Here is a 27,648-nt window from a genome sequence, read left to right on the forward strand (position 1 = left end):
ATTCATTTATTTAATTGGAGTTGTTGAATAAGTTATTTTCCATCAATCTGAATGGAAAAGGTGACAAATGTAGAATTTTATTCACCTTTTATATACACTGCAAAAAGCAAAAATAAGTCTTAAGTTTTATTTAGGCTTAAAATCTTATTTCGATTTTATTCTTTTTCCTAAGTGCGAGTTGCCAATTGGGTGAGAACGTCATTTCTCAAGCAAACTAACTTAAAACAAGCTAATATTTTCTACTTGAGAAAAAAAACAAAAACTTAAAGGCACATTAGGTAATTTTGGGCTTCTAACGGTCAAGAAAGGAATTGCAGCAACAAATACACTCAAACCACAACACTGTTTATCCCAATCCTTCTCTGTGAATGCACTGACATTGAAATGCCATTGGCTGTGGCAATTAGAACCAATTTTCAACCAATGAGCTTGAATTATTGTACAGCTATACAATGTTTTGGTACAGAGTGCTGGCCCGTCAAATGCATATTTTGAAACCCGAATTTAAAGACTATAAACACTGGCACAGGGTGAATCAACATGTCATTGAGACTTTTTCAATGATAGGAAGGGCTTTACAATGGTCTTGTAAAAATGTTTTAACACAAAAATCTTACTTATTGTACCTTTATGTCTTATTACAAGACTAAAATGCTTGTTAAAATGCTGCCATTCTTTTCAGTGAATGTAATACTGGTACCCAGATGTCATAATATTGTCTAATCATTTCTATTTTTTGTCATTGAAGCTTGAGAATTGGGTATTGCACCGACAAACCAATCATTCTTAATTGCAAGTCAAAGTGCGATGGTGCATTTCTATTGTCCAAAATGCATATTTTTTCTTCTGTGGTTGACACGTGTGTTCATTGACACGTCTGCTTGATATGATGTGGTATTGTTTCTATTTTATGCCACCTCCTTAAACGGATGAAAGCTATCAGACTGGCTAACAATATCAAGTTGCTAACTAATGACCACCTATTATCCTGACAGTCTAATGTAATGCCTAGTTGACAATCAGAAACCCTCCCAATTATCTCAGTTTTACAACTTCAAATATTACATATTAAACATATTTTCAGCTTGAAATCCTGCAATGAGGGGAGCAGAGGTGGAATCTTGAACAGAAACCCACAATAGCCAATGAGAACCAAGCTGACTGAAGTAGAAGTAGCTGAGCCCGCAACAGCAAACTTTACAGTGAATACAATGAGGATCCAAGCCAGGTGTACCATAGAAATGGAAGTATGTCGCAAAAGTATGACAAGAATGGTCTATTGCAGTGTCCCCTCAAGACTAACACAGGATTTTCTTGAGACTTTCCTTATTTCTGCTGGTGGTGATGATGCCCAATCAAATGCTGTACGTATCACTGTAATGAGTGGTTCTCAATAATGACACCCAAGTCCTTGTAAAAAACAATTTATCACAAAACGTTCATAATAAATCATAAGTTACAGAAGTGTTTTTCTTTGTACAACTGACACAACACGTAGAACCCAAGACAGCCTATAATTTCATATTTGAGAGACAAGAAGTCACAGTCCATACTTCATATTAGTCTCCCCTTTGTCCTTTCTGATGCAACTGCTTTGCATCATTGTAATTTATTCAACCACTGAGGATTTGCAAAAATTACTCTTGAATATAGCTGCTCCATCCTTTTCATGAGCTTGTCCCCATGTTTACATTGTTCTAAAGAGATAACGTCAGTCAAAGTACCAAGTGCTTTTTGAAACAGAAATAACTAGGTTCTTACAGATCTGTCCCATCAGAAATGTTGGTGTGCTAGTTAGTTATTTCCAGAGGGGACAGAGTATTTGTTGGGGAACAATGGGTAAACCTGAGTCTGATGGGTATTGTGCAGCATTGTAGGGCTCACAGTCCAGCACACCCTGCTTCACACTGTTTACACAGTTTCACCGGGGACCTGTGGTGGTGTGTTCTCGTCAGGGGGTTTGGTGCTCTCCGTGTCCCTGGTGCAGGGGCTGACCAAGATCTCCATGCTGTTACAGTTGAAAGGGGAGCTGACCTCCGAAGTCCGGTCGCCTGCCTTCTCTGGGTTGGCCTGCAGGGCAGCAGAGGCGAGTGGCAGGTTCATCATGTAGAACATGCTTCCCAGCCGCCGAGAGACCTGCAGCACAGGAAACAGGAAACGGGAGTTAAAATGCACTCACCTGAACAGAACACCTCAATTCAAACTAAATGTTGGGCATACCTAAATGATTAATGTTTTGTAAACTGATTATTCACCTAAGTAACTTACTGTAAAGTGCTGAAAATCTTTAGAACATGGACCCCTTGAATCCCCTTGAAGTTGCAGAATACCACATGCTGGCATTTGCAATTCATAAATAAAAGTCTATTAGCTTTTTAAATGAAAGCTAATGGTTGTATCAGGATCCCAGCAAACATTTTCATGCGGTTAAAGTCGGTGAAATGCTGGTGAAAACCTTTGAAGTGAGTTTTCCAGGCAACTAGAATCTAGCCAGGCTATATCCAGATAAAACTAAAGCGATATTGGGGTTAGCCTTGTTTATGTCAAAATGTTTCTCAAACCTGGATTTCCACCCTTCCAGACATCTAGATTCCATCTTTTGCTCATTGGGAGAAAAAAACAAGGAATGTTTCATAAGGTCTAGTGAGGTGTGACCGATTGGAGTGTTTCTCACATTAGTGCAGCCTGTTATGCTAAAACAGGTTTTTCAACAAACTAAACAGAGAGCCCAAAGCCAGTGGGTATTATTTGGCTGTCTGGAGCTATCTGGAGCCATGACAATGAACAGACAGCCTTTATTTCACTCGGTGGCCTAATTTCTGTATTCTGGTGTTTATTCTGGTATTTAGTCTGTGATGTTGAAAGTGAACAGGCTGGTCTGGTACCTGGGATCGGATCTTGAGTGCTGGGCCCAGTTTTAGCCCGAGTGTGTCCAAAAGGTGCTCCTCCGTGAGGAGGGGCAGAGTCTCTCCATCTATCATGTGATCCTTGAACGTCTGCAGGCAACAATCATCAGCAAGTGAAAAATCTCTTTAATTTACCACAATATAATTTTGTGGAAACAACATGTTTGCCAGCAAGAGTGGAGCAATGAAAAGAACCTTCAATTAAAATTTACCTGTGCATACTCTGAACAGCTGGGGATGTTGTTGATGAAATTATACACGTCTTCCACTGTCCATTTCCGGAGGTCTTCAGCGGATGACATGTCCTCACCATTCAAAAAAACACCGTGGGGCCCTACTGAAAAAAATTATAAAATGAATGATCTGTCTGTCTATGTGTGCTTTTCAAAAGTGCATTGAAATCATTTGAAGGTATTAGTAGGTAGAAAGCACATTTATAGCAGGTCAGTATTAATGTGCCTTACAAAGTGCAAAAGGTCAAAGAAGTAAAAGAGCGAAGGTTGAAATAAAGGGACAACAAAAGTGGCTGGAAGCAGAGCTCGTGTTGATTCTTTGCTAGGTCTGACATTGGTGTGACACCAAACTCACCGGAAGGCAGGAGTCCATTGCCCGGCACTGGGAAAATGTAAGGTACGTTTGGAAGTGCGGTGGAGGAGGATGGGTACATGAACTTCTCATGAAACGTGGAGCAGGGGTTGGGCATGTCCTTGTCCCCAGTGCCAGGGTTGCAGGTGGCAGCATCTGCACAGCCTTCCTGGCTAATGGTGCCATTTTTGCGAAGCCCTGATTCACAGTCCTTGTAGTTTTTCCCACTGCCAGATGTCAGTTCGGCGTCCATCTTCGTCAGATCTGCCTTATTCCCCATCTCATTCCCTGGCTCACCCTTCTCTTCTGCCTCCTTCTCCTCCCCTAAGACCCCCAGGCTCTGTTCAACACTCTTGTCCTCCAATTGTCCCTTAGAGCCAGCTGAGTTGCTGTCTGCAGCCTTGTGGTTAGCTGCCCTCCTGCTGGTCCTCCGCCCCCTCTCTCTCTGCAGTGTGCTGATTGGTGGATAAGGACTGGCAGACATAAGCAGGCTGTTGGCCTGCAGGTCCTCCAGGGTGGTACGGTGTACATAGACATCACTGGGAAGGTGCCCCTCGGGAACTCTCTGGCGCCCCCTGTACACCATACTGTTTGGTGGGATACCCTGGAACACCATAGGGGACTCAATACCGAGAAGCCCCTTCTGGTGGGCATTTTCTATCTCCTTTTGGTGCAGTATGGCATTCATCTCCATTCTGGAAAAGCAAGATGCAGGCATGATGCATGTTACTGCAAGGAGCTTATATTCACTTCAGATTTCTGCGGATGCACTGATGTAAGCATGCTTGTGCGTGTGTGTGTGTGTGTGTGTGGGGGGGGGGAGGGTGGGGGTGGGGGGGGGCAGGGGGGTGGTATGGGCACAGAATAGACAGGAGCGGTTACCTGGCAATATTCTGCTTGTGAAGCATCTCCTGTCGCCGGGCAACCATCTCCATGGGCTCTGAAGGTAGGAAGCTATATCCTGTAGAAAGACACGCAATCAGACAAACATGAGAGATTAATCATATCAGATTTAATGGGCATTATTGCACTTGTACATTTACAGTCTAGGAAAAAGGTTACAATTCAGCTGTGAAGTGTAATTCCAGACTTTTGACTTGAGGGCTATTCAGTGCATTATACACAGATGAACCAAAACATTATGACCACCTCCCTAATATGCTGTTGGTCCTCCACATGCCCCAAAACAGCTCTGACCCGCCGAGACTTGGACTCTACAAGACCTCTGAAGGTGTCCGTTGGTATGGGGCGCCAAGACATTAGCAGCAGATCCTTTAAATCCTGTAAGTTGCGAGGTAGAGCCACCGTGGATCAGACTTCTTGTTCCAGCACGTCCCACAGATGCTGGGGAATTTGGAGGCCAGGATAACACTTTGAACTCTTCGTCATGTTCCATTCCCAAACTATTTGTGCAGTGTGGCAGGGCGCATTATCCTGCTGAAAGAGGCCACTGCCTTCGGGAATACCATTGCCATGAAGAGGTGTACCTGGTCCACACTAATGTTTAGGTAGGTGGCATGTGTCCAATTGACTTCCACAAGGGCTTCCCAGGAGAACATTAAGCATTAACTGGCTTGTCTTCTTTCCACAGTGCATCCTGGTGCCATCTCTTCCCCAGGTAAACAGTGAACATGTACCCGGTTGTCCACATGATGTAAAATAAAATGGGAATCATCGGACCATGTGACCTTCTTCCATTGCTTCAAGGTCCGTTGCATAGTTCCGACGCTCACATTGTAGGCACTTTTGACAGGGGTTAGCATGGGTACTCTGACCAGTCTACACAGCCCCATACGCAGCAGGATGTGATGCACTTTGTGGTGACACATTCCGCCCGTAACCATCATTATAGTTTTCTGTGACTTGTGTCACAGTCGCCCTTCTGTTGGTTCAGATCAGACGTGATAGCCTACGTTGCCCTTGTGCATTGATGAGCCTTCACCCTGTCGCCAGTTTGTGGTTTGTTCCTCCTCGGACTACTGTGGGTCAATACTCACCATTGCTGACTGGGAGCACCCTACAAGCCTTGGCATTTTGAAGATGATCCAACCTAGTTGTCTGGCCATAATTATTTAGTCCTTGTTAAAGTCGCTCAGGCCTTTAGGCCTTCTCATTTCTCACCGCATCCAACACGTCGACTGCGAGAGCCAACTGTTTGCTTACCATCTAATACAGTATATCCCAGACCTTGACATCGACGTTTGCTTCATCTGTGAGTGGTCAGAATGCTTTGGATCATTGGTGTATATACATATTTCTTCAGAAGACATCCATCAGTAGAAACTAAAAATATGTACAAATATCAAATATGGCCTTTAATATAACTACACATGCCACAATAAAGTTTATACATTTCTACAAAATGGAAAGCGTTTTATCAAGCACTTAAAAACCTCCCAGGTCAGAGAACACAAATTTACAGTCCTCTAAAAGAGCTAATAATTTTTAAAATGGAGCTCTGAAAGTGTTAAAATTGGCAACCAGGCACAAAGTGGAGTGGGCATCTAGCTTACCTGCTCCTGGGAATCCTCTAGTCGGCATGATGTTGGCATGGGGGGTCAGGGGAGGGCCAAGGTGGGCACCCATGTGGACCTGCCGTGCATCCGACACCTCAGTTGGAGTCACCAACTCGCTGGAGGAAAGATAAGCCAGGTCTAAACAGACTCTTACAGAAATAATAACATCTAAAGACAGCATCTTTGTGTCATTTCGAAAGCATGGAGTGTCATGTGTGACTACCACAAAGAAGCCAATTTTCTTGCTCAACACTGGGTAACTCAGTGTTAAAGGGTATATTGAATGGTTTCAAAATAATTTCACATGGCATTCGTTTAACACTTGTGCTATAATGTGATGCAACCAGCTTGTCATATATGCTAGCAAATACTCCACTTGCTTCTTGTTGCAGATTTGCAAACAATAACCAGGCTATAACTATATCCACCACCTCATCCAGAATGGCTTACATGTACATAACAAGGTGAAAGTGAAACTAGCAGAACAGACAAGATAATTCTGAAATATTTCATGAAGAATCAGTGGACCTGAAGATCAGCTGACAGAAATATAATTTACTTGAAATGTGGAAGCACTAAGAGAGAGATGCAGGGAGTGTTAGTGAGAGAGCAAGAAATGTGTTTCCTGGTTGCGGGACAACAGAGAGGGAGCTCACCGGTCCATAAAACGGGGCTCAAACTGGCCTGGGACGCTCTGCAGCCGCTGCTGGCCCTGTGCCAGGAGCTGTGGAGCCATGGCCATCTGATTCCTCATCATCATCTCCTGCCTTTGCCTTAGCTCTGCCACAGCAGAACAAACAGAGAGGCACACTGTGACAAGCATGATAAAGCACAATGCTACGCATAGAAACAAACACACTATGCATCAAACACAATGGTCAACATACAAGAACATTTTCGTATTCTTATCATAATTTCTCTTGCTTTTTTTCGTTTAAGATCTGTTTGTATGTGTGGTTCTTGCACAAGCAAGGCCCAAAATGAATAATCAATAAGCAAAATGGCACAAATAAAATAAAAATGTTACATTCAAACAAGTTACTCAGTCCTATTATTCTTCTCCTGTCGGATTTCAGTCTACCGTGGAACTTACCCCCTGCAGACATGCCGTTGACCATTCGGTACCAGTGCTTTTCATCGATAGGGCCCTGCTCTCCCAGAGCGGTCATCTTCCTCAGATGCTCTCGGGGTGTCATGACACAACAGTGGCTATAAACCCCTGATTGTGTAGTCACTCTACAGAGCAAGCCAGAAACACACACATTATAATGTCAATAGTATAGCTTTAAATTGGTAGCTTATGGTGGCAGCAATTAGGTGCTGATAAAAGAAGACATGCTACATTCTCAAAAATAAAGTGACAGTGGAGGTACATTTTTGTTCTTCAAGGATGAAATTTCCCAAATGTACCCTGACCCAAAGAGTACAGTAATGTTCTCTTTAAATAAGTATGTTTCCAAGCAAAAATGACAAATTAATTATATATTGCTGACTAGGGGTACAATGTCATATACCTATAGAGTACCATCCCTGAGATTTGTACCTTTTTAGGAATTTTTCTTGCCTTTATTTCTGAGAGTGCCCCTTAACACATGCTACCATGGTTGCACTCTTTAAAAGTATTTTTTTACTTTTCTTCACAATTTACCAGGTATAATACCAAAGCTTGAAGTGAATGTTCTGTAAAGGTATCTGAAAATTCAATCCAAGGAAAGAAGACACTAAACACACAAGATTTTAGTTTAATCTTTTTGTAACAGCACTAAAACTGGTAATTTGATATGAAAACAACAGGAAAAGTTGATAGTTGAAGGAAAGCTTAAATTAGAATTCTACAGCCTTTCATGTGCTCCTCACATTTAATTTACCACTAGAGGGAGTGAAGTACACTACCTCAGTACTTTCACAATCTTTTTTCCATTGTCCAATGTGATATCGTGCTTAGGCACTGCAGATATTGCTGCAGAGCCAACAACAGTACTAGACACTGCTACGACTATACATTGAAGTAACCTGATGCAATGTCGTTTCAGTGTTTATAGCCCACCATCTTACAAAGTATCTCATAAAGCATCTTTGCTCATCCCTATCTAACACTTGCATGTTGTTTGTGAGGAGATGGTTTAAATCATGGTTGCTACCTTGTAGATAAATTAACTGTAGACTATTTTTGTTGAACTTGTAGTTTTCCTGGAGTGAACTTTGAACAGTATTCTGTTCCCAAAAATACTTGCACTAACCCCACACAAAAGAGTATTTTATTCAAAATATTAATAGTGAAATGGGATGACTAGTATTTAGTATATGATGATTCTATGATGATATTATGAGGGCGAAATATGTGTGTAAAATGATAAAATTCAGATAATTTGTCATTTTGGGCAGAAATATACAACATAAAGAAAATATGTACTATGTATTTTCGATTTGCCATATATTGACAAATATTTGATTTGTAAGGGAGGATCTTGCAACAATGCATTTTGAATTTCCTTCGTATGCTAATTAGTAAACATTTGCGGATCACTTTGTCTTCACTTTGTGACTTTGTACACTGGTCTCAAAGATAAAGCAAATACGTGGCAGTATGAATTACTTTCCATTTGGAAAGGGGGAATACTTGCGCCTGTCACTGCTTACCATGTGAATCCAGACAGGCTGCATTAACCTGGATAATATGGTAGCTAAAGTCTGTGCTGGTAACTGCAGATCTGAAAGAAACACTCATTGGGAAACTACACTAGCGCTAAGGTGCAAGTGAAAACCAGAAGCGCAAAGGTGTAAAGTGTGAGGGACAGTTTTACTGTACCCGTGAGGTCGCTGTCGATGACTTGAGATCTAATTCCTCTTCTCCTCCCACTTGCCCGAATGTCACGTTCCTGGGAGAAGAAGAAGAAAACAGGAAGAGAGAGAAAGGAAGAAGGAGAGAGAGAGAGAGAGACAGACAGCTTAGACAGAGCCTCTCTCCGTGCAGCGAGTCTCTTGTTCTGCTCTGGTCGTGAAGAGGAGCAGGGATGTGTCACAGCACATGCACAGGAGGTCCCATCTGCGGAAAGTCCCTGCTCTGTAGTGCTTCTGCACGATGGAAACGATGCATGTGCGCCAAAGAGCCGAGCTGAGCCAAGTCAGAGCAAGCTGTTTCACAACGCACAGCCAGGTCTGATCTGAAATCATGTCACGGGGAAACCGTATACAGTACTGTGCAGAAGTCTTAGGCACCCTAGACTTTATTATGTTTATTTATTTTCTGTGTGTTAGTACAAAAGAACACATTTCAAATTTTCAAATATCCATTTTCCAAAAGATTAATTTTTACAGACATTTTTGTTTAAAATTTTTAAAAGTAACATATTACTCTAAACAATTGACTACTTTTTACATAAAAACTTGATCAAGGCTGTCTGAGATCTGAAGCAAGAAGCCGACCAAAGTTTGCAGAAGATCTGTGGCAAGTTCCCCAACATGCTTGGAATAACCTCCCTGCTGATAGTCTTATCTGCAGGACAGCCTTGGCTATCTCAGAGAAGTGATGCAGTTTTAATGCCGAAGGGTGGTCACAAAAAATATAGATTTGATTCAGTTTTTATTCCTATTCTGCCAAATTACTAAAAGTAATTTAGCAATGGAAGTAGAGTACACTGTCAAATCTTCTATACTGTTATGGGATAGCCAATGGATGACCTTCAAAATAATAACAGCTGCTTACCCACTAATTCCCAAGTACTTTTGGAGACCTATTCAAGACAGCAGTGTAATCTAAGGTTTGTAATCAAGATTTGTCATGGGGGACCCCTGTGTATTCTTGTTATTGTGTTACAGGTATACCTCTTGATCAACTGAAGTTGTTCAAAAAGTTTTGCGTGTGTGTATGACGTGTTCTTCTGCAACCATTTGCACATTTAGTTGATTTATTGTGTTTGTGGAGGGGCACACATGGTGACCATGTTCCCGACCATGAATGTATTACTCCTTACCGCCCCACACCCTCAACTCCAAAGTGTGCTTACATGATTTGCCAGGCTCAAGTATTACACCCTGTCCCACAGTCCACTGAGAAACCCACTTAATCTCAGGCCTCTAATCCCAAATTAGTCCAGAAGTCTGCCAGGAACATCTGCTGACCCCCAAACGCAACCTTGCTACCTGCCTCCCCCAACCCCCACCAAGGCCCCCTCTTCCCCCCAAGATCCTATTAGCTAAATCCTGGCTATGCAGCACTTTAACTGGATGTGCTGGAGTTAATCCGGGCGTTTAGAGTTTTACCCTCAGCAAACCTTGCCTGTAAGCATCCTGGACAATAACCCATGAGTGCTAATCCTATTAGACTCCATTAGCACACGAAGATGTCCCAGAAAGACCTTGGGACAAATCTGGGGCACAATTGGATTGTTTAAGCGCTTCAAAAACGTGTCGCACGCACCCCACTGACAATGGAGCTGTGGGACACACCTGTGCACAGCTCCATTGAGACTGACCGACACCGAGACTGAGCTGGAGCATATCCACAGACCCAGAGAGAGAGAGTAACCCGTCACCTCCAGAGCAGAAGTGAGGATGGAGCTTTGGCAGTGTGTTTTGTGTGCACGTGGGCCTCATTATCTCAGTGTGCGCACCACATCTGTCTAACAGTCTGTCTGTCTGCTACTACTACGTCCGTGTCATGGATCTCTCCGTTCACTCATTTGCGTGTGTGTGTGTGTGTGTGTGTGTACATGTGTGTGTATCTGTTTATTTACAGTAAACACTCTTTAAACCAGAGCTTCATACACTACACAGAATTTACAGTACCGTCACTCCTCCATCTCCCCAAGCTCATTTCTAGGGTGGCGGGTAGTACAAGAGCAGTGCCGGGGTTTGAGAAAACGAAACTGGGAAAGTACAGTTGCACTCACCCGCTGGTGTTTGTCACGTCGTCTCCTCTGTCCCCACACGCAGCCCTGAAACGACACGCGGCCGGGGTTGAGTGCTTACGTCTGCGTGACTCTCGCGTGACTCTTCCCTGACTCTAGTATCTAGTAAGCAAGCCTGGATTTGGCATCTTCACACTGGCATATTAATCCAACAGGAAGAAGCAGGGCTTGTACAAACACGCGTGGCAGAGAAACAGGTCGGCCTCGTCTGCAGCAGCCTCCGCCTGGAGGTTGAGCACATTTATGGGGGGGTGACTCATGCAGAGGTGGAAATGACTGGAGTGTATTTGGCCCCGAGGCAAAAGATGCTGTAGTTTTGTTTTGATTTTTTTTTCTCTCCCGTTCTACAGAGAAATTTTTATCTGCACACCACACATCATTACAGGATCCCTAACTGATAATAACAGGGCTGAAGTAAACAGAGACGGATCATGTTTACATGGATAGGAACTGCTACGCTAGTCATTTGACATTAATTACAATATGTCTGTTAAAAAACACTTTTTGTTTGTAGTCACAAGTGCATAATGACACCCCCTCTCAGGGTCCAGACTTGGTCCCTCCCATCTAAAGCCACATCACCAATCTGAATGCGGAGAATGAAAGATACCTGTTATATGTTACAACAGAACCAGTCAAGGGCAATGACATAGTTAGCTTTGACCAGTCTGGCCCTTTTCTCTGACCTCTCTCATGAACAAAGCGTTTCTGCCCGCAGAACTGCTTCTCACTGGATGTTTAGTTTTTTTGGACTATTCTCTGCAAACTAGAGAATGTTGTGTGTAGACCATCCCAGGAGATCAGCAGTTTCTGAGATACTCAAACTACCCTGTCTGGCACCAACAATCATTCCATGGTCAAATTCACTGAGATCACATTTCCTCCCCATTCTGATGGTTGATGTGAACATTAACTGAAGCTCCCAACCCGTATCTACATGATTTTATGCATTACACTGCTGCCACACAATTGGCTGATTAGATAATAGCATGAATAAGTAGGTGTACAGGTGTTCCTAATAAAGTGCTCACCTTGCGCTTAAAGTGAGGTACAATTGACCAAAGGGGCAGAATAAACACTTTGCAAATGTGCGAAATTTGCAAAGTTGAAAGCTTTGAGTGTCTCTGGAAAATTATGCTTGCTGAGATAATAAGTGTCTCAGACCAGGATTCAGACTGATGGATTTGCTGCCCGATAATCTAATTAAAGGAATGAATTAAAGCAAAACTGCTGACAATGTAAATCAGCCCATATTAGACTACATATTAGCAACACTACTATTGCCCCACACAAAAGCCACCAACCTTTATAAAGTGTTAAAGAATGTACAGTACAAGTCACCATGAAAGCAATACTATCAATGCAAATTATTAATCCTCCGCCTGGGAGAGCATATAAATACCAAAGGTATTATAATTTTTATGGATTTAATATTTAGAAAGAGTTCAAAATACCTTACGTGCATTAAAAATACACTGCCCACTGGGAAGCTTTTTGAAACTACAATTCCATCTCCCACTAAAACAACAACACTGATGTGACCCCTGCACTCTATGGTGTCAACATCACATTAGAAAGACCAGGATTCACACTTAGCATCTCAACTTTAGACAAAGAGAGGGGGACAGAGAGAGAGAGAGGGGGGGGGGGCAAGATAGATGTAGCGTGAGTGTTGAAGTGAGGAAAGATGTGTACACACAGTTGGAGATAGAAGTGATAATTGTGACTCAAAGAGGGAAAAAGTGAGATAAGAACGCCACAAAAACATACGCAGAGAACAAGCGAGCGCGGAAAGAGAGCGATAAGGCTAAACGGCGTGAAACAGAGAGAATGGGTGTGAAGGTCGTTACAACACATCAAAGAGTGCACAGGAAGTGGGGGAGCCTGTTCCTTTGAGTGACTCACCTGCAGGTCCCTCCAGAAAAGCCGCTCGTCCCCGCAGCAGAGAAACCAAAAACAAACTCTGAGCGAAGCAGACTCTGCGCTGCTCGTCTCCTCCAGGTTCCCTGCTCGACGGAGACACTTTCTCTAGGCTAACTGAAAGAAGTACTGGTTTGACAGCTTGGAGACCACGCCCTGCTCAGCGTTGTGCCGAGCCTTAACTAAAAAGATCTTTAAATACAGATTCATGTTATCTTCATTAGCCTGCTTTATCTCCTCCACTAAGCCCCCCCTTCCCTGACATCATGGCGATCTCTTGTCCAACTGCAGGCCTGACGCAGCGCTGAAACGTAATTACAAGAGTACTGCCTAATCGTGGACGCTAAACCTCTTTCAACGTTTACCTCGGTAATCCCTTGTTAGCACTTAAGGCCAGTAGTAAGACACCTAAATACTCTGCCTCTTTTTCCAGTGGGTAAAAGGGCATGTAAGCCTACATTGGCCTGCAGCAGAGAGGAGAATTCACCTCTCCTACGCTATATTTCTATTTATCAAGTTTGTGTTTTTGCATTTTACTGCAGATATGTTTGGAAACGAGAGCGGGGTCAAGGCTCAGGTTTGGGTGGAGACCCTGGAGAGGTGGCTGACTATTTGATGAAAAATCCTCCTCAATGTGTTGCTGGGATTATCTCCTCAGACTTCTTAAGCTGACAGTTTGTGATTACAACCTGCTTACTGTATGCCCTGCAGTACCAAGAATTATTTATTTTTAATACTGTGAGGATAAAGAGAATTAGTCTGCAGTTAGGTGTACAGTAGTTGGGTGGGTTTTTTTGTTGATGATTAGCAGCTCCACAGTTTGGTCTTTTCCAGTCAGTGGAAATCAAGCAGGCACCTCCTGCTGGTCTGAGCTGGCTATCTGACACCACACTGTGATACACCAGTTGCACAAACAGAAGCATGCACCTGCACACCCACACACACACACACAGACACGCACTCAAACTCACACTCACAGTCATTACAAATACATGCACACAAAGAAATGCAATGCATGTATGTATACACACAGAAATCCATACAATCCTTTATCATACTGAGTAATTTCAGCAAGAAACTGTTCAGTCTCATGAAGTCTGTGGACACAGGGCAGGGATGGGGTACAAAGTGCAGCAAGCAACATGGAGTAATAAAAACACCAGGCCCAAAATACAAATCAACAAGCAACTGTAGTAGTAAACATAGCACAACATGCAATCATAGGCAACATCACAAAGGAAAATAACTATTTGCAGCATTACATTCACATACAGTTAACAGATACTCGTATCCAGAGAAAGGTTCCATGAATTGGCATGAATGAATGTAGTTGTTAACTCACAACTACCAAGACGTTAATCTGTACAGCTCTGTTAATGTATTTGTACATCATGAATACATGTTAACTACATTAGTTATTGCCAATTCATATTAGAATGAAAAATGCAGTATTTGTTATGGTTAACTAATTATACGTTCATCCTATGGTTTGCTAATGCATGAAAACTGAAATAAATAGATACATTTCATGCTTAATTTATTATATTTATCCATCATTAATTAATGTTAATGATTATATTAGTTAATGCCAATTCAGGAACCTTATTGTAAAGTGACCAATGCACTTGCGAAAATTACCTGTGCGTCAGATGTAATAATCATCAGTTGTCCAACCAGATACAGGTCACCAATAAATACAGATGAGAATACGACTAGGCTCACATTTAGTGGTTTTTTATTTTTACTTGGTCTTGTTCACAATTCATGTTTGCATAATGGCTTCTACAATTATTTGTTTATAATGTGAAGAGGAGAGGGGAGCTTATACAACCATGTGAGGCTCCAAAGCTTATCCTGCATGGGTTAAATTGACTTTAACCTGCTGTTGTCTTCTTATGATGAATGTTCAACAGGTTCTGTGAGAGTATTGTGTTTATATGTATATAAGTATATATAGTATGGTTTTAATAAATATATAAGGATAGTGACATAATTTGCTTTTACTTCTTTATTACATTCGTCATAACTTTGGGTTAATATTTCACAGCCAACTATGGGACTGGGTTAAGATAGAGAGCTTCTATTAAAAATGAAATCACGAATGCAGTGCTTAACAATGAAGGATACAAGGCATTAAGACATTTACACCGCTAATTTAAGAATATCCACAGTGTAAGCTTTTTAAACAGGATTTATGCTCGTCTTGTTTTGGCCATGCATTAGAGTCACAGTGAGGTAAATGGGATAAGCGCTGATTTAACCTTTAAAACAGCTCTATATATGCCTTAGGCTGCCCTGGGTCCCTGATCAAAAGCTGCAATTGCTGTTACCGTCTCTCAAATTCAACTTCCAAATATAAACAAAAAACCTTCAAAATAAAAGTCAAATGCCACAGTCGATTTTACACCCTGAATGGCATTTATGCTGTATAAGAAAATAGGTTAAAAAAAATATATATATATATATACTATATATATATATATATATATATATACCTTCCTGCCTCTGCCAGGAAGCTGAGACTTGGTCATAGGTAAATTGTCCAGCAGGACAGTGATCAAAATCCACACAGAAATGGTTAAGTGAAAACAACATCCAGGTTCTCTAATGGCCACCTCAGTCTCAAGACTTAAATCCCATTAAAAACCTGTGGTCTGAACTGAAGAGGGGGAATCCGAAGGATATCAATGATTCTGAAAGGTTCTGCATGAATGGTCAAAAATCAATCCAAATGTGTTCTATAACCTTATCACAAATTATTGGAAAAGACTCATGGCTGTCAACTCTGCCAGGGGTGTTTGCACAAAGTATTATGGGTGCCAATAATTGTGGAACCTGTTTTTGGGGAAATATTTGTATTTTTTATTAGAAAAATGTAAGACTTTGTTTGATTGCATTGAATCATTAATAAAGAACACTGCTTGAAAAATTAAATGTTGGAAAATTAAACTGTACTATTTTAGCTTACAGCATTTTTTGTGCATACTTACCAATAATTCTGGAGCATGTTCTATACATCTAACCTGGCTATACATGTTTCAGATTCAGATCTGTTAACTAGGTTTGTGCTTGGTTAAAAGATGGAGACAGTGAACGGAATGGTGAATGGCTACCTGCAGAGTAAAAAAGAAGGGAAAAACAGCGGGAACACAACAAAACAACATGGAACATAACAATAGAATACCTGTGAAATCTAGAATGTTGCAGGGAGAAGTGTTGGTTGGCCAAGAAGGACTCTTCGCCCAGGGCCAAACAGCAGTCGAATACTGTACATCACTAGAGAAAAGCATCTGATAAGGGATTGTAATGTAATGTAATGCATTCCCTACCCACTTCAATTCCCCAGGTCATCATACATAAGAGATTAATTAAATAAATTAAACAAATTGCTACATGCATTTCTGCAGAGTGCAGAGGTGATGCATTATTTCAGATTAGAACTGACAATCTTGCAGCCTTGTGGTTAAGCTCTCTCAAACCACTACACCACATGGCCTTCTGATCCCATAAGAAGAAAACAAAACAGAAAGCGTGTCACAGGGTTGTATTCTCTCAAATAATTGAAATTCATTGATCAAAGCTGAGTTTATTTAAACCCAGGAACCCTTCCTTGTTACTACTGTCTTTAAGACATGCAACAACAACAACATCTCTTTAAAAAAGATGATCAGCCATATTAACATCACCCAAGATAAAATCAGAAATGTCCTGGAAAAACATTACATCAGCTGTCAAAGGGGCTATTTAATCAATGTGTTTTCATCACAATTCGTTTTCCCTTGATGGAACAATTAGATAATATTTTTTCTACAAAACAGTATGACTCAGATAAAAATGCACCCATTGCCAGAAACATGTACTGTATAGTTGAACACTTATATTTTAAATACTAAATATGAATGACTTATACATTTTTTGATTATAGTTTTTAGATTATGATATTATCCATAAAAGTGCTTGCCCAGACAGAGTACTGAACCAAAATGTTCAGATAAGTGAATGTGTGTAAGAAGAGCCAATGACACCTTCATTTATCTGCTCATTTTGGTTCACCAATCTGATTGGGCAAGCAGTGTTTTTCTGTTGTCTTTCCCCTGGTATTAGAAAAGGTGGGACAAATAACAGCTGATGAGTGCACAGCCCTTTACTCCTAATCTCTATGTGCCTGACACCCAGTAGAGCTTGACCTTTACAGTAATTATTTGATTGTGGGCAACAGAAATCCCTGCCCTTTCACCTTTCATTGGTAGTGCATTACCAGGCTTGAGGCTGCCTGAGCCAGTGGCAATGGAATGACAACCGAGGCTTTGATAGCTCACACATTGGAATCTACCAATGGCGTTGCACCAATTTCTGCAGTAATGAAGCTTTTGCTGTTAATGACTAAAACTAAAATGACAATTAAAGCCCGCCAATGAACATTTTCTCCAGAGGGGGACTGCATTAGAGCAACTGGCGTTTTACAGACAAAAAAAGGCCTAAAAATTGATTTGTTATTACATATATTGCAGGATTAGTGCTCCATCTACTGTTTGCTTTTAGAAGTGCTAACCCTGTTTCTTGGAACTGTAAATGTACTCAAAACATGGCAATGTTCTAAAATATTACAATATTACATTGTTTTTTTGATATTCCAATATTGGATATTTCTCATTAAAACTTAAACCATGCCCTTATGCACAGACCTTTTTTTTAATCTCAAACAAAACAATGCAAGCGAAAGTAACAACTTCAAGAATCAAGGAGATTCATACTGTAGAAAGCAGTATTTAGATGTTGAGACGGGTCCGGAGCTTCAGTTAATCTTCACATCAACCATCAGAATGTGGAAAAAATGTGATGTAAGTGACTTTGACCGCGGAATGATTGTTGGTGACAGGGTGGTTTAAGTATCTCAGAAACTGCTGATCTTTGTGTGATTTTCATGCACCCTAGTCTCTAGAGTTTGCAAAGAATAGTGTAGAAACCCCCCAAAAAAATCCAGTGAGCAGCAGTTCTACAGACAGGAATGCCTTGTTAATGACAGACATCAGATGAGAATGGCCAGACTGGTCAAAGCTGACAGGCAGGTGACAGTAACGCAAATAACAAAAATGTACACCTACATAAATTAGTAAGGTGCGGTCTTTTATAGCCAGAAAAAAGTCAGGGCTCTGAAGTGATGCACAGCCTACCTTAGCAAACAATCAAAACAACCATACAGTAGATTCACACAATTTATTGGTTTTTCTTATAAATCTTCACAAAGTACCATATTTCATTGTGTTAATGATAATAGCAATTGTATATACTGCAGTTACAATTTAAATTGATATCCCAACAATATCCACCAGCTGGCAGCTGGTTGACCAGATCAGACCAGCTCCATGCACAACATGGTTTGACCAGCTCAAACTATGTTTTGAAACTGCTGGTAGCCAGCAATTTCAAGATGGTCATAGATGGATTTTACAGCAGGGTAGTCAACACAATGGCACAATACGACTGTAACATACAACAAAAACAAACCTTTCATTTTGCATAGGCCTATTACCAGAAAGCAGGTTGCGTGATGCAAGGGCAGTAACCAAGCTGCAGACACTGGTCTTTGTAAACAAGCAGTTCAGATTTTACATTTGGTGGAAGCTTGGAATGTTCAGCGAAGAAAGCCCTGGAATTTTTCTATGATTTTGACTGAAGATACACAGCCTCAGCTGGAACAATCACAGCTCCCAGAGAGCTGCTTTGCACTTTCGTGGAGGGCACTAACATGCCGCTACGTGACAAAAAAATGTCACACCTGAAAATATGACATTTTTAGAAGAAGATGACGGTGAGGGAGGAATTTTAATTTTTAACTTGAAAGAAGTTAATCTGTAACTGGGTTGTATGGGGTTCAAAGGTTAGTAGGAGGGGACAGCGTACACCGTACACAAAGTGGAGATTGAACTTCCCTTGAACTTTACAGTAGAAGTAATACTGTGGGGAACTTATGACTCCTTGGCCTTTAAGATCTGCTATGGTTTTTTTCATCACTGACCCTTTATTATTGATCTTTCAAACCGGTTCCCCCAGGACCAGGGCTGTACACGGGCTTGTGGAATGAACTACCAAATAAAAACAAAATGCAGGTGGAAGACCTCAATGCCAGGTTCCCATGGAAAATATACCCAAGAATACAGTCATACAAGGACACCAATGTCAATCATGGAACAAATTCTGAACATTCAAATTACCAATACACTCATAACATAACCATACAATCCAGTACCTGACCATATTACTAGGCCAAAAACAACAATTACAACAATTAAAGGGAACCTTATTGTTTTCATATTATGTTTATGAAACACATTTTCAAATCACATTTCTATGATTGTATTTTTACATTTTGAAGAAGATATAGCCCTTGAAAATGGTTGTTGCAAATTAATGAGTTACACTATAATCCTGAGATACCAAACACAGCACTGAGATGTCCCGACCAAGTAGTTTGCAAGTTCTGCAGGTGAATTCTTCCAGATATCAAAACAAGAGACACATCCTAAAGCAGCAGGCAACTGTGGACGTTTCACACTGATGGTACTGATACTATCAAGATGAAGTAACCACGTCTGGTTCACCACAAATAACAAAACAGTCAACAACCATATTCTTTCTTTTTATTTGACACCATTTTGGGACCATGGGACAAAATAACCTCAAAACAGTTTCTTACCTGTGACCATAGAACAGACCCTTCAAATTAAACACTTAAAGCCAGATTTACTAAGCCTTTGGCAAAGATTTTCAGGCGCACATATTACGCATTCTGCCCAGGAAACAGGCGCTGTATGTATGAAACTGGCGCACGGGCCTGAAACCGCAGTATGCGTGAGATCTAGGCAAGCTACACTTCTCTCCTTAATGCATTATAAGATATTATAAGTGTGGCTGATTATGTATTCCGTAGAATTTACTAATAATTACTAAAAATCTGAGTAGGCTGAATGCATTGATATGCTGCTTTTAATCGCTTTTGTCCATCGCGGAAAGACATGCTTTTTGCCTTTAACAGAACATTGTTAGAAAATAAAAACAGGGTCATGTGTTTGTTTGTATTAGTTATCCTCCAAAACATTCAATAGGAAATAAACAGGGAAAAACTTCTGTGACAAACAAGCAGCCATACAAATAATTGCGCTTCTGGGAGAAATAAAACATGCCATGTCTCCACACAACGTTCCCATTCTATCCCGGCAATTGTCAAGCTCATTACAACGTTACATCTCGCCTTTGATTCAAACGGCAATAGCCACCACAGCAGGGACATTTTGTGCTGCACTGGATACGCTTTTACTTGGCAGCTGATACAAGGAATACGCCACACGTAGTGAAGATGTCCAATGCACACAACATGTTTTAACTTCGCTGTTTAAGATCTGCCTCTTTTGCAAAATGCGGTTTCTTTTGCACTGTACGTAAATCTGACCCTTAATACACAGCATTACACTGTAATTCGTAGTGGCAGCCATTAAAAACATACCCTTTCCAAAGTAAGAATCAAAACTGCGAGTGTAGCTAGTGAAGAGATAGGTAATGTGACAGTTGCTCCAAATATGCTAAACAAACTGCATTAGGCCCGTCTTAAAGAGAGTATGCAATTAAACCATCAACAAATATTGAAATGAATAGCTTGGAAATGTGTTACTTAGAAGAACAAGTAGGAAAACTGCACGCATTGACGAGTTGGCTTGAATGGTACCTTGCCCCACAGCCACCCTTGAAAGCCTATGACAGAGGGGACCAAAGACCTTCTTTCTGCCAAGTATGTGGCTTGAGGATACTTGAAAAAGGAAGTGGCTGGTGGGAACGACCGTTGGTGGCCTGTGGTTGTCAGTTGAGCTGCTGGAGGAAGATGAACTGTGGCTCAGTGTAGCCGATGGCGGTCCGCAGCATCTGATCGATGGATACGCCGCTACCCCCGTCTCCTTGGGGTGGGGGGCCGATCATTGTCTGGTGGTCGACAGAAATGCTGAGTGGAGGCGGGGCATCTGAGGCCTTGAGTTCCACTAGGCTCGAGGCTGTGGCCTTCCAGAACACTGGGTCCTCAGGCGACACGGCGGGCTTCTGGCCAGGATCTGGGCTGGGAAAATCTGCAGACAGAGGGAGCAAATCCCAGCAAACTAACCAACCAATCAATACATCAACCAACCAATAAAGCAATTGGTCATATGAACCTGTTAGTTAGTTAATTAGTCCATTGGGGCAGCCTGTAGCCTAGTGACTGGGACCCGGATGGTTGGTGGTTGAAGGCCCAGTGTAGCCGCTACAAGATCCATGCACCTGTTGGTTTGGTTCCCCTGGTGTAAAATCCAGGTATGATCATCTTGAAATGATCGTACAGTGCACACTGACCCTGGAGGACATCAAGCCTATCTGCTCCGGGGCCAGCCCTCCCCGCCTTTGCACCTCTCCGCCCCACCAGTCAGAGGCAGAGACTGGGTCCTCACTGGGGGGCTTCCAGGGACCTCTGCCCCTGGAGACAGAAGAGGCTCCATCGCTCGGCGTACGGGTTCGCGACCAGACGACAAGCAGGGACCAGACGTTCTGGTGCAGACCCTGCCACCAGGGCGGGTTCAAACCATAGCTTGAGCTGGTGCTTTCAGCAGGGACTGCCATTGTTAAAGATCAGAATCTGATCTGCTGTTTTAATCATGAATATGATTCCATTGTTAGCACAGCGACACTGAACATCCTAATACCCACCAGATCCTCATATCCAATAAGAGTGGTAGATATGCGTAAGAGTAAATACAGATAGCAGAGATCCAGATATATGGAAATCCAGTTGAATATCATCTGAATATCGCTTCAATAATTTGAGACTAGTGCCGGTGTTTACCTTTGTGTACTTTGGCTTTGTGCTTCTTCAGATTCTTCACATCCGTGTAACAGTTTCCACACAGTTCACAGATAAAAGGCTTCTCTCCTGCAAAGGCACAGAGAGGTCAGGCTGAAACCAGCTAGGATGCTGCCATCAATCAGCATATCACAAATCATGCGCTTTGAAAAACATGGAATTTTACAGACAGGATGAAGCACTTTGCACTTGTTTTCCGGAACTAGTGGGAAAGCAAACAGTACTACGATAGAGTTTTCCTGAGGATCCCGTTGCCCCATCTGCACCTACCAGTGTGGGAGCGACAGTGCTTGTTGAGCTCTCCGCAGGAGGTGAATGACTTCCCGCATGTCCGGCACACGTATGGCTTCTCTCCTGCTCGTGGAAGGCCACAGACACACTGTCAATCTGGAGACTGATTTCACACGTACGCACTGAAGAACCCTATAAATGATCGCTTGCCTGTTTTTGTGAAAACAGTACCATATGAGTATACTGCATATGGTACTGTTTTCACAAAAACAGGCAAGCGATCATTTATAGGGTTCTTCAGTGGTTCAGTGGTTACACCATAATCCTGAGATACCAAACAAAGTACTGAGATATCCTGGCAAGAGCTGCTGTGAATTCTTCCAGACATCGATACAAGAGATGCATTTCACAACAGCAGGCAGCTGTGGAGGCTTCACACTGTTGGTACGACACTGAAACTACGGAGACAGTACCTCCCCTCCTTCCCCCGAGGCCTCACCCGTGTGTTTCCTGGAGTGGGTGATGAGGGAGCTGGACACGGCGAAGGCCTTCCCGCAGGTGTCGCAGACGTAGGGCTTCTCGCCGGTGTGTCGCCGCACGTGGTACGTCAGCGTGCTGGCCTGGGCGAAGCGCTGGCCGCAGCAGTCACACACGTAGGGCTTCTCCCCGCTGTGCTTCCTGCCAGCAGGGCGGCAGCAGAGACAGCTTGAGCCCCGAGGTGTTTGTTTCCCCCTCCCCTTTACAACCGAAACCAACAGGAAATTTGCAACTATAGTCATCGCAGCAAAGGCGCTTTCCTTCCAATTAACTACCGCACATTAATATCTGCTAAGTGGCTCAGGACAACTTGCATAGCTTAAAGGTACAACAGGTCATTTCTGACTTCTAATGGCCAAGAGAGGAATAGCAGCAACAAACACCTTCAAACCACAACACTGTTTATCCCTTTCCCTTCTCTGTAAACGCGCCGACGTTTAAACGCCACTGGCTGTAGCAGTTAGAACCTATTTCAAACCAATGAGCTTGAATTATTGTACAGTTATACAATGTTTTGGTACAGAGTGTCAGGCAGTCAACCATACATTTAGAAAATCTAAGGACTATAAACATAGGCAAAGGGTGAGTCAACATGTCAGTGAGCCTTTTTCAATGATAACAATGTCTTGTAACAATGTTTTAACACAAAAATCTTACCCATTGTACCTCTAAGTGTAACAAATGAGCCATTTTACAGTAAGATACTTAGTGAAGCTGTTCAATACCACCCTCAACTTAAATCACTTCACTATTTAAGGCCAGGGTGGTATTTAAGTGCTGTTCGACTACATGGCCATCTTCCCCCACGTGGGATTCAAACCTACAAACCTTTCAGTTAAACAAGCTTAAACACTAAGCTACACTGCGATGTTAAAATCGGTTTTTAAGGGGTTTCATACAAACAACTACAAAAGAGTGCATGTGCACACACTCAGATTACATTAACAGGGCACGGCAATTTTTTTTTAAGCAACAGATCCAAAATCATTCATCCAAAGATTAGCTAAGAGCTGGATCCTTTTCCGAAATCTTTCAAAGCTTAATTCTCTTAGCGTTATTGAGTTTAGGCTGTATGCGCGCGAGGGCGCAGATGGTTCACCTGGAGTGAATCTTGAGGTTGCTGGACGTGGCGAACTGCAGGCCGCAGACGTCGCACTTGTAGGGCTTCTCCTCCCCGTGGTGCATGCGGCTGTGGAAGACCAGCTGGCACTTCTGCGCAAAGCCCTTCTGGCACAGGTCACACTGGTACGGCTTCTCCCCTTCCCAGACAGGGAGAGTGTTACGCAGGCCTCCAGAGGAGACTTTAAGCTACTGCTAGAGCAAGGGGTCTGCGACCGTGGTCCTAGAGGGCCACAAGCTCAGTTGGCTTTTGTTTTCACCTTAAAATCAGCACCCCAATTCGGCCCCAAGTAACCAGAAGAAGTGGGTTATCTGTGTAGTCAGCTGCTCTAATTGATTAATGAAATGCAGAGTGACAACAACCAGCAGGTCATGTGGCTCTCGCTTTACAGAGTTTACAGTCCTTTCCTATTTCGGTAAAGCCATATAAACTCACTGAGCACTTCATTAGGCATCTCTGAACACACAATGTGTCAAACCTCTAAGTGGATAGGCTACAGCAGCAGAAGATTTAATAAGTCTAAAAAATAAATGCCTAATGAGTGTTCCTCACTGAGTGTTTAAACTTACAGAATGATCATACTTATTCAATTCCATAACAACAAATGGGAATAAAGGACAAGACTTCTTTCATATTGGCCTAAACTGAAGACCCTTTTCCACCCATAAACTTCTCATTAACCAGACTAGAGCTTGCTAAAAGCACACTTCACATACAGCAGGTAGCTGCCCCAGACTCGACGTGCCTGAACCCCTGGTGACCCCTCACCTGTGTGCGTGCGGACGTGGGTCTTCAGCTGGTTGCACTGCGTGAAGGCCTTGTCGCACAGCTGGCAGACGTAAGGCTTGACGCCCCTGTGGATGCGCATGTGCCTGCGCAGGCTGCTGGCCTCGGAGAACACCTTCCCGCAGGTGAAGCAGACCGGCTTGGCTTTCACCTCCCCGGCCAGGGCGTCCCCGACGTCGTCCCTGTCTGGAAAGGCGGAGCCGCAGTTCTCTTTCAGCACGCAGCTCTTCCTCACCCTCTCCCTCTTCACGGCTGGCCTCAGGGGGGGGCGGCTCTGGACCGCGCTGCTGTCGAAGGACGGGGACCGGGACCGGGACCGCATCTGCTCATCTCCCCCATCTTTCCCTACATGTCCGACGAGTCCGGGTCCCGGTACATCCGGGACGTGGTCGCTGGGTGTGTGGAACGCCTCCGCCAACAGGGGGCGCACACGAGCCCTGCGCTCTCTAGTCCCGCCCTGGTGGCAGGGTCTGCGCCAGAACGTCTGGTCCCTGCTTGTCGTCTGGTCGTGAACCCGTACGCCGAGCGATGGAGCCTCTTCTGTCTCCAGGGGCAGAGGTCCCTGGAAGCCCCCCAGTGAGGACCCAGTCTCTGCCTCTGACTGGTGGGGCGGAGCGGTGCGAAGGCGGGGAGGGCTGGCCCCGGAGCAGATAGGCTTGATGTCCTCCAGGGTCAGTGTGCACTGCACGACCACCTCCTCCATCTTGAGGAAAGTGGCAGCTTTGCAAATTTCTGTCACATTGTAACTGTGTAGACATAAGAAGCACAAAACATCCAAAATATTATATATATAGACACACATTTCATAAGAGTTATGGCACAGTCTACCCAAAAATATATCCAAACATACCTGTATATGTTTATTTAAAAACAGGTTAGTATCAAGAGCAGCATACAGATTCACTCGTGTACAATTTAGGACAGTGCAGACATTCTCTCTTCTGAAGCAAATTAATGATGTCAGCCAGCCTTTTCTTTCTGGGGGACTGTCAGCCACACTGGCATTGTCCAGATTCAATAGCAGACACAGGGGCTATGGTTCGCGCCTTAACAAGATGAGCCACCCAGCAACCCCTGTGTTATTATTTATTAATTAATTCTCTCATACATGTCTGTAACTTATTTCACTGTTTGCGTTACCAGATACCTGACCTCCACCAAAAAATGGACTGTAGCTCAAACTAAAACTAAGGCAGTTGGTTGGAGAAAAAAACAACATGCAAACCAGCCCTCCAGGCCTGAAATTGTGCACCCTTGGCTTAAAACATCCATTTCTAATCTTGTGAAAATGAATAAATTACTGTACATAATTTGCATATTAGGTGTACTATATTTTTAGGCTCATAATTTATAATAGGGATTATAAAGACACGGAGGATAACAATGACCAAAAATGGCCAAAATGTAATATCCTTATATCCTTGCTCCATTTGAAATTCACATGGAATGTTCCAAAATGCACTCAATGTGAAAAATGTAAGGACAAGACAGTTTGCTTCTATTGGACATTGTTGGACTGTATTTCTGCTGGACATTACCAAAGGTGCAAAAGTGGATCTACCAAATAATACCTGTCAGAAACATGACATCATCTGGAAAATAATTAGCATAATTAGTTTCATGTAATTAGCAAGGTAACAATTAGAGGCATGAAATTGTATTAATCGACTCTTCAATTAGTGGGCTGTCTTTTAATCCAGTGAACACATTCCACATACATTACATTTGGCGGAGATACTGCACATACAGTTTACCTGTCAACATCAAGGTACCCAGAATACACATAATCCATCAGTTTCTCAAACACCCCCTCGTTCACACACTCAGGATCCAGGGAGGTAACGGTCTTGTCAATTGCGCTCGCATCAGACAGGGAGTTGAAGTATCCGCTGAAGGCTGCCAGAACGTTCCAATGAGCTTGGAACATGGACTGCCCTATCGCGACAGTACAGTCACACAGCAAACCCTTTTCGCGCTGCTTCCTCAGTCTCTCCAAAAGCCGCTCGCTGTGGGGCAGAGGTGGCATTGCCAAAAAAAGCTAGGATGCTAAATCTGATACACCTGGAAGAAAAAAAACGTTTTTAATGGTTTTAATGATAAACCACGGCTAGTAGTAGTAGTAGCAATAATAATAATAATAATAATAATAATAATACGAAGAATAAGAATAATAACTACGCAAAAATTATCTTTGCCGGTGTTATCACCGGCCATTGCTATTGTTTTACTTTTGTTTTTACGGGAGAGGCAACAAATGTTCAGACAACTACAGTCATGCTTACGGAATAAATGGGCTAATTGGAAATAATCCTTTACTCAATGCAATAAGAAACTTTACAGGAAAATAAAACAAGTTAATGTAAATATTTTCATACAGTTATATTTCTACTAACTTTTGTGTCACTTTAGGACCTACGATGTCACTTGTAGGATCTATATCCTACTATAAACCTTGTGATAATACTCTACATAACACGTAGATCCATATTTAACATTAGTAGTCTCTTATTCAGACTGTATATCACAACAATAGGGCTCTTATTGCGAAAGGACACGTAGCGCACAGCAGTAGAAAAAATAAAAAAAGATTCCGTAGGATACACTTAACAGCCATACGAGGACATGAAATTATAGTACATTTTACTGTTGTCATGCGATAAAACTTTAAATGTGACAGTGCAATTTTCTTTAAATTTGCAAAGCAACCAACCTGTGAGGTTTAGTCTTATTTTTTCTCACTTCCATTCAGCCATTTTGTGACGACGTCGAGTTTACATGAATTACGTGAGATAACAAACTACGTGTCTTCCGTATCCAGTTATGGAGTTCCGGTGTGTATTTAAAATTTGTATTTCATCAAGAGTTCCGACACTGGATTCTAAACTAAAGTAAGGGACCATCAGGACACATTTATACTCTTCTGTATCTTTGTTTAACCCTTTCATATATCACACGACTTAATTTCCGATGAGAACCGATCTTTAAAGAAACAGAAAAATAATGTCAAAAATATTTAAACCTTTGAAGTGTAGGTTTCTTGGAATGTTTTTTTTTTCTTCTCGAAATTCGAAGTCAGTGTTTCAGAACTCAGTTACTATTAGTAGTGATTGTTACATTAGTATTAGAATGTTCAGTTTAGTTCAGCTCAGTTATCTTACACGTTAAAGTTTAGTGTAATAATGAAACAGATTCTGAATTTGGATTACATTTAACATTTTTACATTTTAGTCATTTGGCAGACGTTTTTAATCCAAAG

At 42.3% G+C, this 27,648-nt stretch overlaps 2 protein-coding genes across 5 annotated transcripts; both read right to left on the reverse strand.

Moving 5' to 3' along the window:
• Positions 1–1,408: 1,408 nt before the first annotated feature.
• On the reverse strand, positions 1,409–12,955 carry samd7 (sterile alpha motif domain containing 7). Of its 3 annotated transcripts, XM_061242977.1 has the most exons (11): positions 12,823–12,955; positions 10,900–10,944; positions 8,817–8,886; positions 7,101–7,243; positions 6,664–6,787; positions 6,005–6,123; positions 4,374–4,452; positions 3,495–4,186; positions 3,119–3,243; positions 2,886–2,996; positions 1,409–2,136 (listed from the first exon to the last, which is right to left on the reverse strand). In XM_061242977.1, the coding sequence occupies exons 4-11, from the start codon at positions 7,201–7,203 to the stop codon at positions 1,912–1,914; spliced, it is 1,578 nt and encodes a 525-aa protein (XP_061098961.1). In that variant the 5' UTR covers positions 7,204–7,243; positions 8,817–8,886; positions 10,900–10,944; positions 12,823–12,955; the 3' UTR covers positions 1,409–1,911. The 3 variants fall into 3 exon arrangements, with proteins under 3 accessions (XP_061098961.1, XP_061098962.1, XP_061098960.1); XM_061242978.1 differs by lacking the exon at positions 12,823–12,955 and having other exon boundaries at positions 3,119–3,240; positions 10,900–11,130; XM_061242976.1 differs by lacking the exon at positions 12,823–12,955 and having other exon boundaries at positions 10,900–11,130.
• Positions 12,956–18,040: 5,085 nt separating this feature from the next.
• On the reverse strand, positions 18,041–27,193 carry mynn (myoneurin). Of its 2 annotated transcripts, none has more exons than XM_061242454.1 (8): positions 27,103–27,193; positions 26,147–26,453; positions 24,375–25,138; positions 23,586–23,745; positions 22,449–22,627; positions 21,989–22,072; positions 21,701–21,787; positions 18,041–20,951 (listed from the first exon to the last, which is right to left on the reverse strand). In XM_061242454.1, the coding sequence occupies exons 2-8, from the start codon at positions 26,416–26,418 to the stop codon at positions 20,692–20,694; spliced, it is 1,806 nt and encodes a 601-aa protein (XP_061098438.1). In that variant the 5' UTR covers positions 26,419–26,453; positions 27,103–27,193; the 3' UTR covers positions 18,041–20,691. The 2 variants fall into 2 exon arrangements, with proteins under 2 accessions (XP_061098438.1, XP_061098437.1); XM_061242453.1 differs by having other exon boundaries at positions 26,147–26,398; positions 27,103–27,162.
• Positions 27,194–27,648: the final 455 nt, after the last annotated feature.

Source organism: Conger conger, chromosome 5 (genome assembly GCF_963514075.1).
Source record: "Conger conger chromosome 5, fConCon1.1, whole genome shotgun sequence".
In the NCBI taxonomy this organism is placed as follows: domain Eukaryota; kingdom Metazoa; phylum Chordata; class Actinopteri; order Anguilliformes; family Congridae; genus Conger; species Conger conger.

What these genes read in the sequence shown, in the direction of transcription:
- samd7 (XM_061242977.1), bottom strand. Translation starts at nt 7,203, where the DNA reads ATGACACCCCGAGAGCATCTGAGGAAGATGACCGCTCTGGGAGAGCAG. An exon ending in CAACGGCATGTCTGCAGGGG is followed by an intron (nt 6,788 to 7,100) that starts GTAAGTTCCACG and finishes CTGCTGTGGCAG; the next exon opens with AGCTAAGGCAAAGGCAGGAG. An exon ending in GAGCCCCGTTTTATGGACCG is followed by an intron (nt 6,124 to 6,663) that starts GTGAGCTCCCTC and finishes TCTTTCCTCCAG; the next exon opens with CGAGTTGGTGACTCCAACTG.
- mynn (XM_061242453.1), bottom strand. Translation starts at nt 27,137, where the DNA reads ATGGAAGTGAGAAAAAATAAGACTAAACCTCACAG. An exon ending in CCACGTCCGCACGCACACAG is followed by an intron (nt 23,746 to 24,374) that starts GTGAGGGGTCAC and finishes CTGTCTGGGAAG; the next exon opens with GGGAGAAGCCGTACCAGTGT. An exon ending in CAAAGCCAAAGTACACAAAG is followed by an intron (nt 20,952 to 21,700) that starts GTAAACACCGGC and finishes CTCTGTCTGCAG; the next exon opens with ATTTTCCCAGCCCAGATCCT.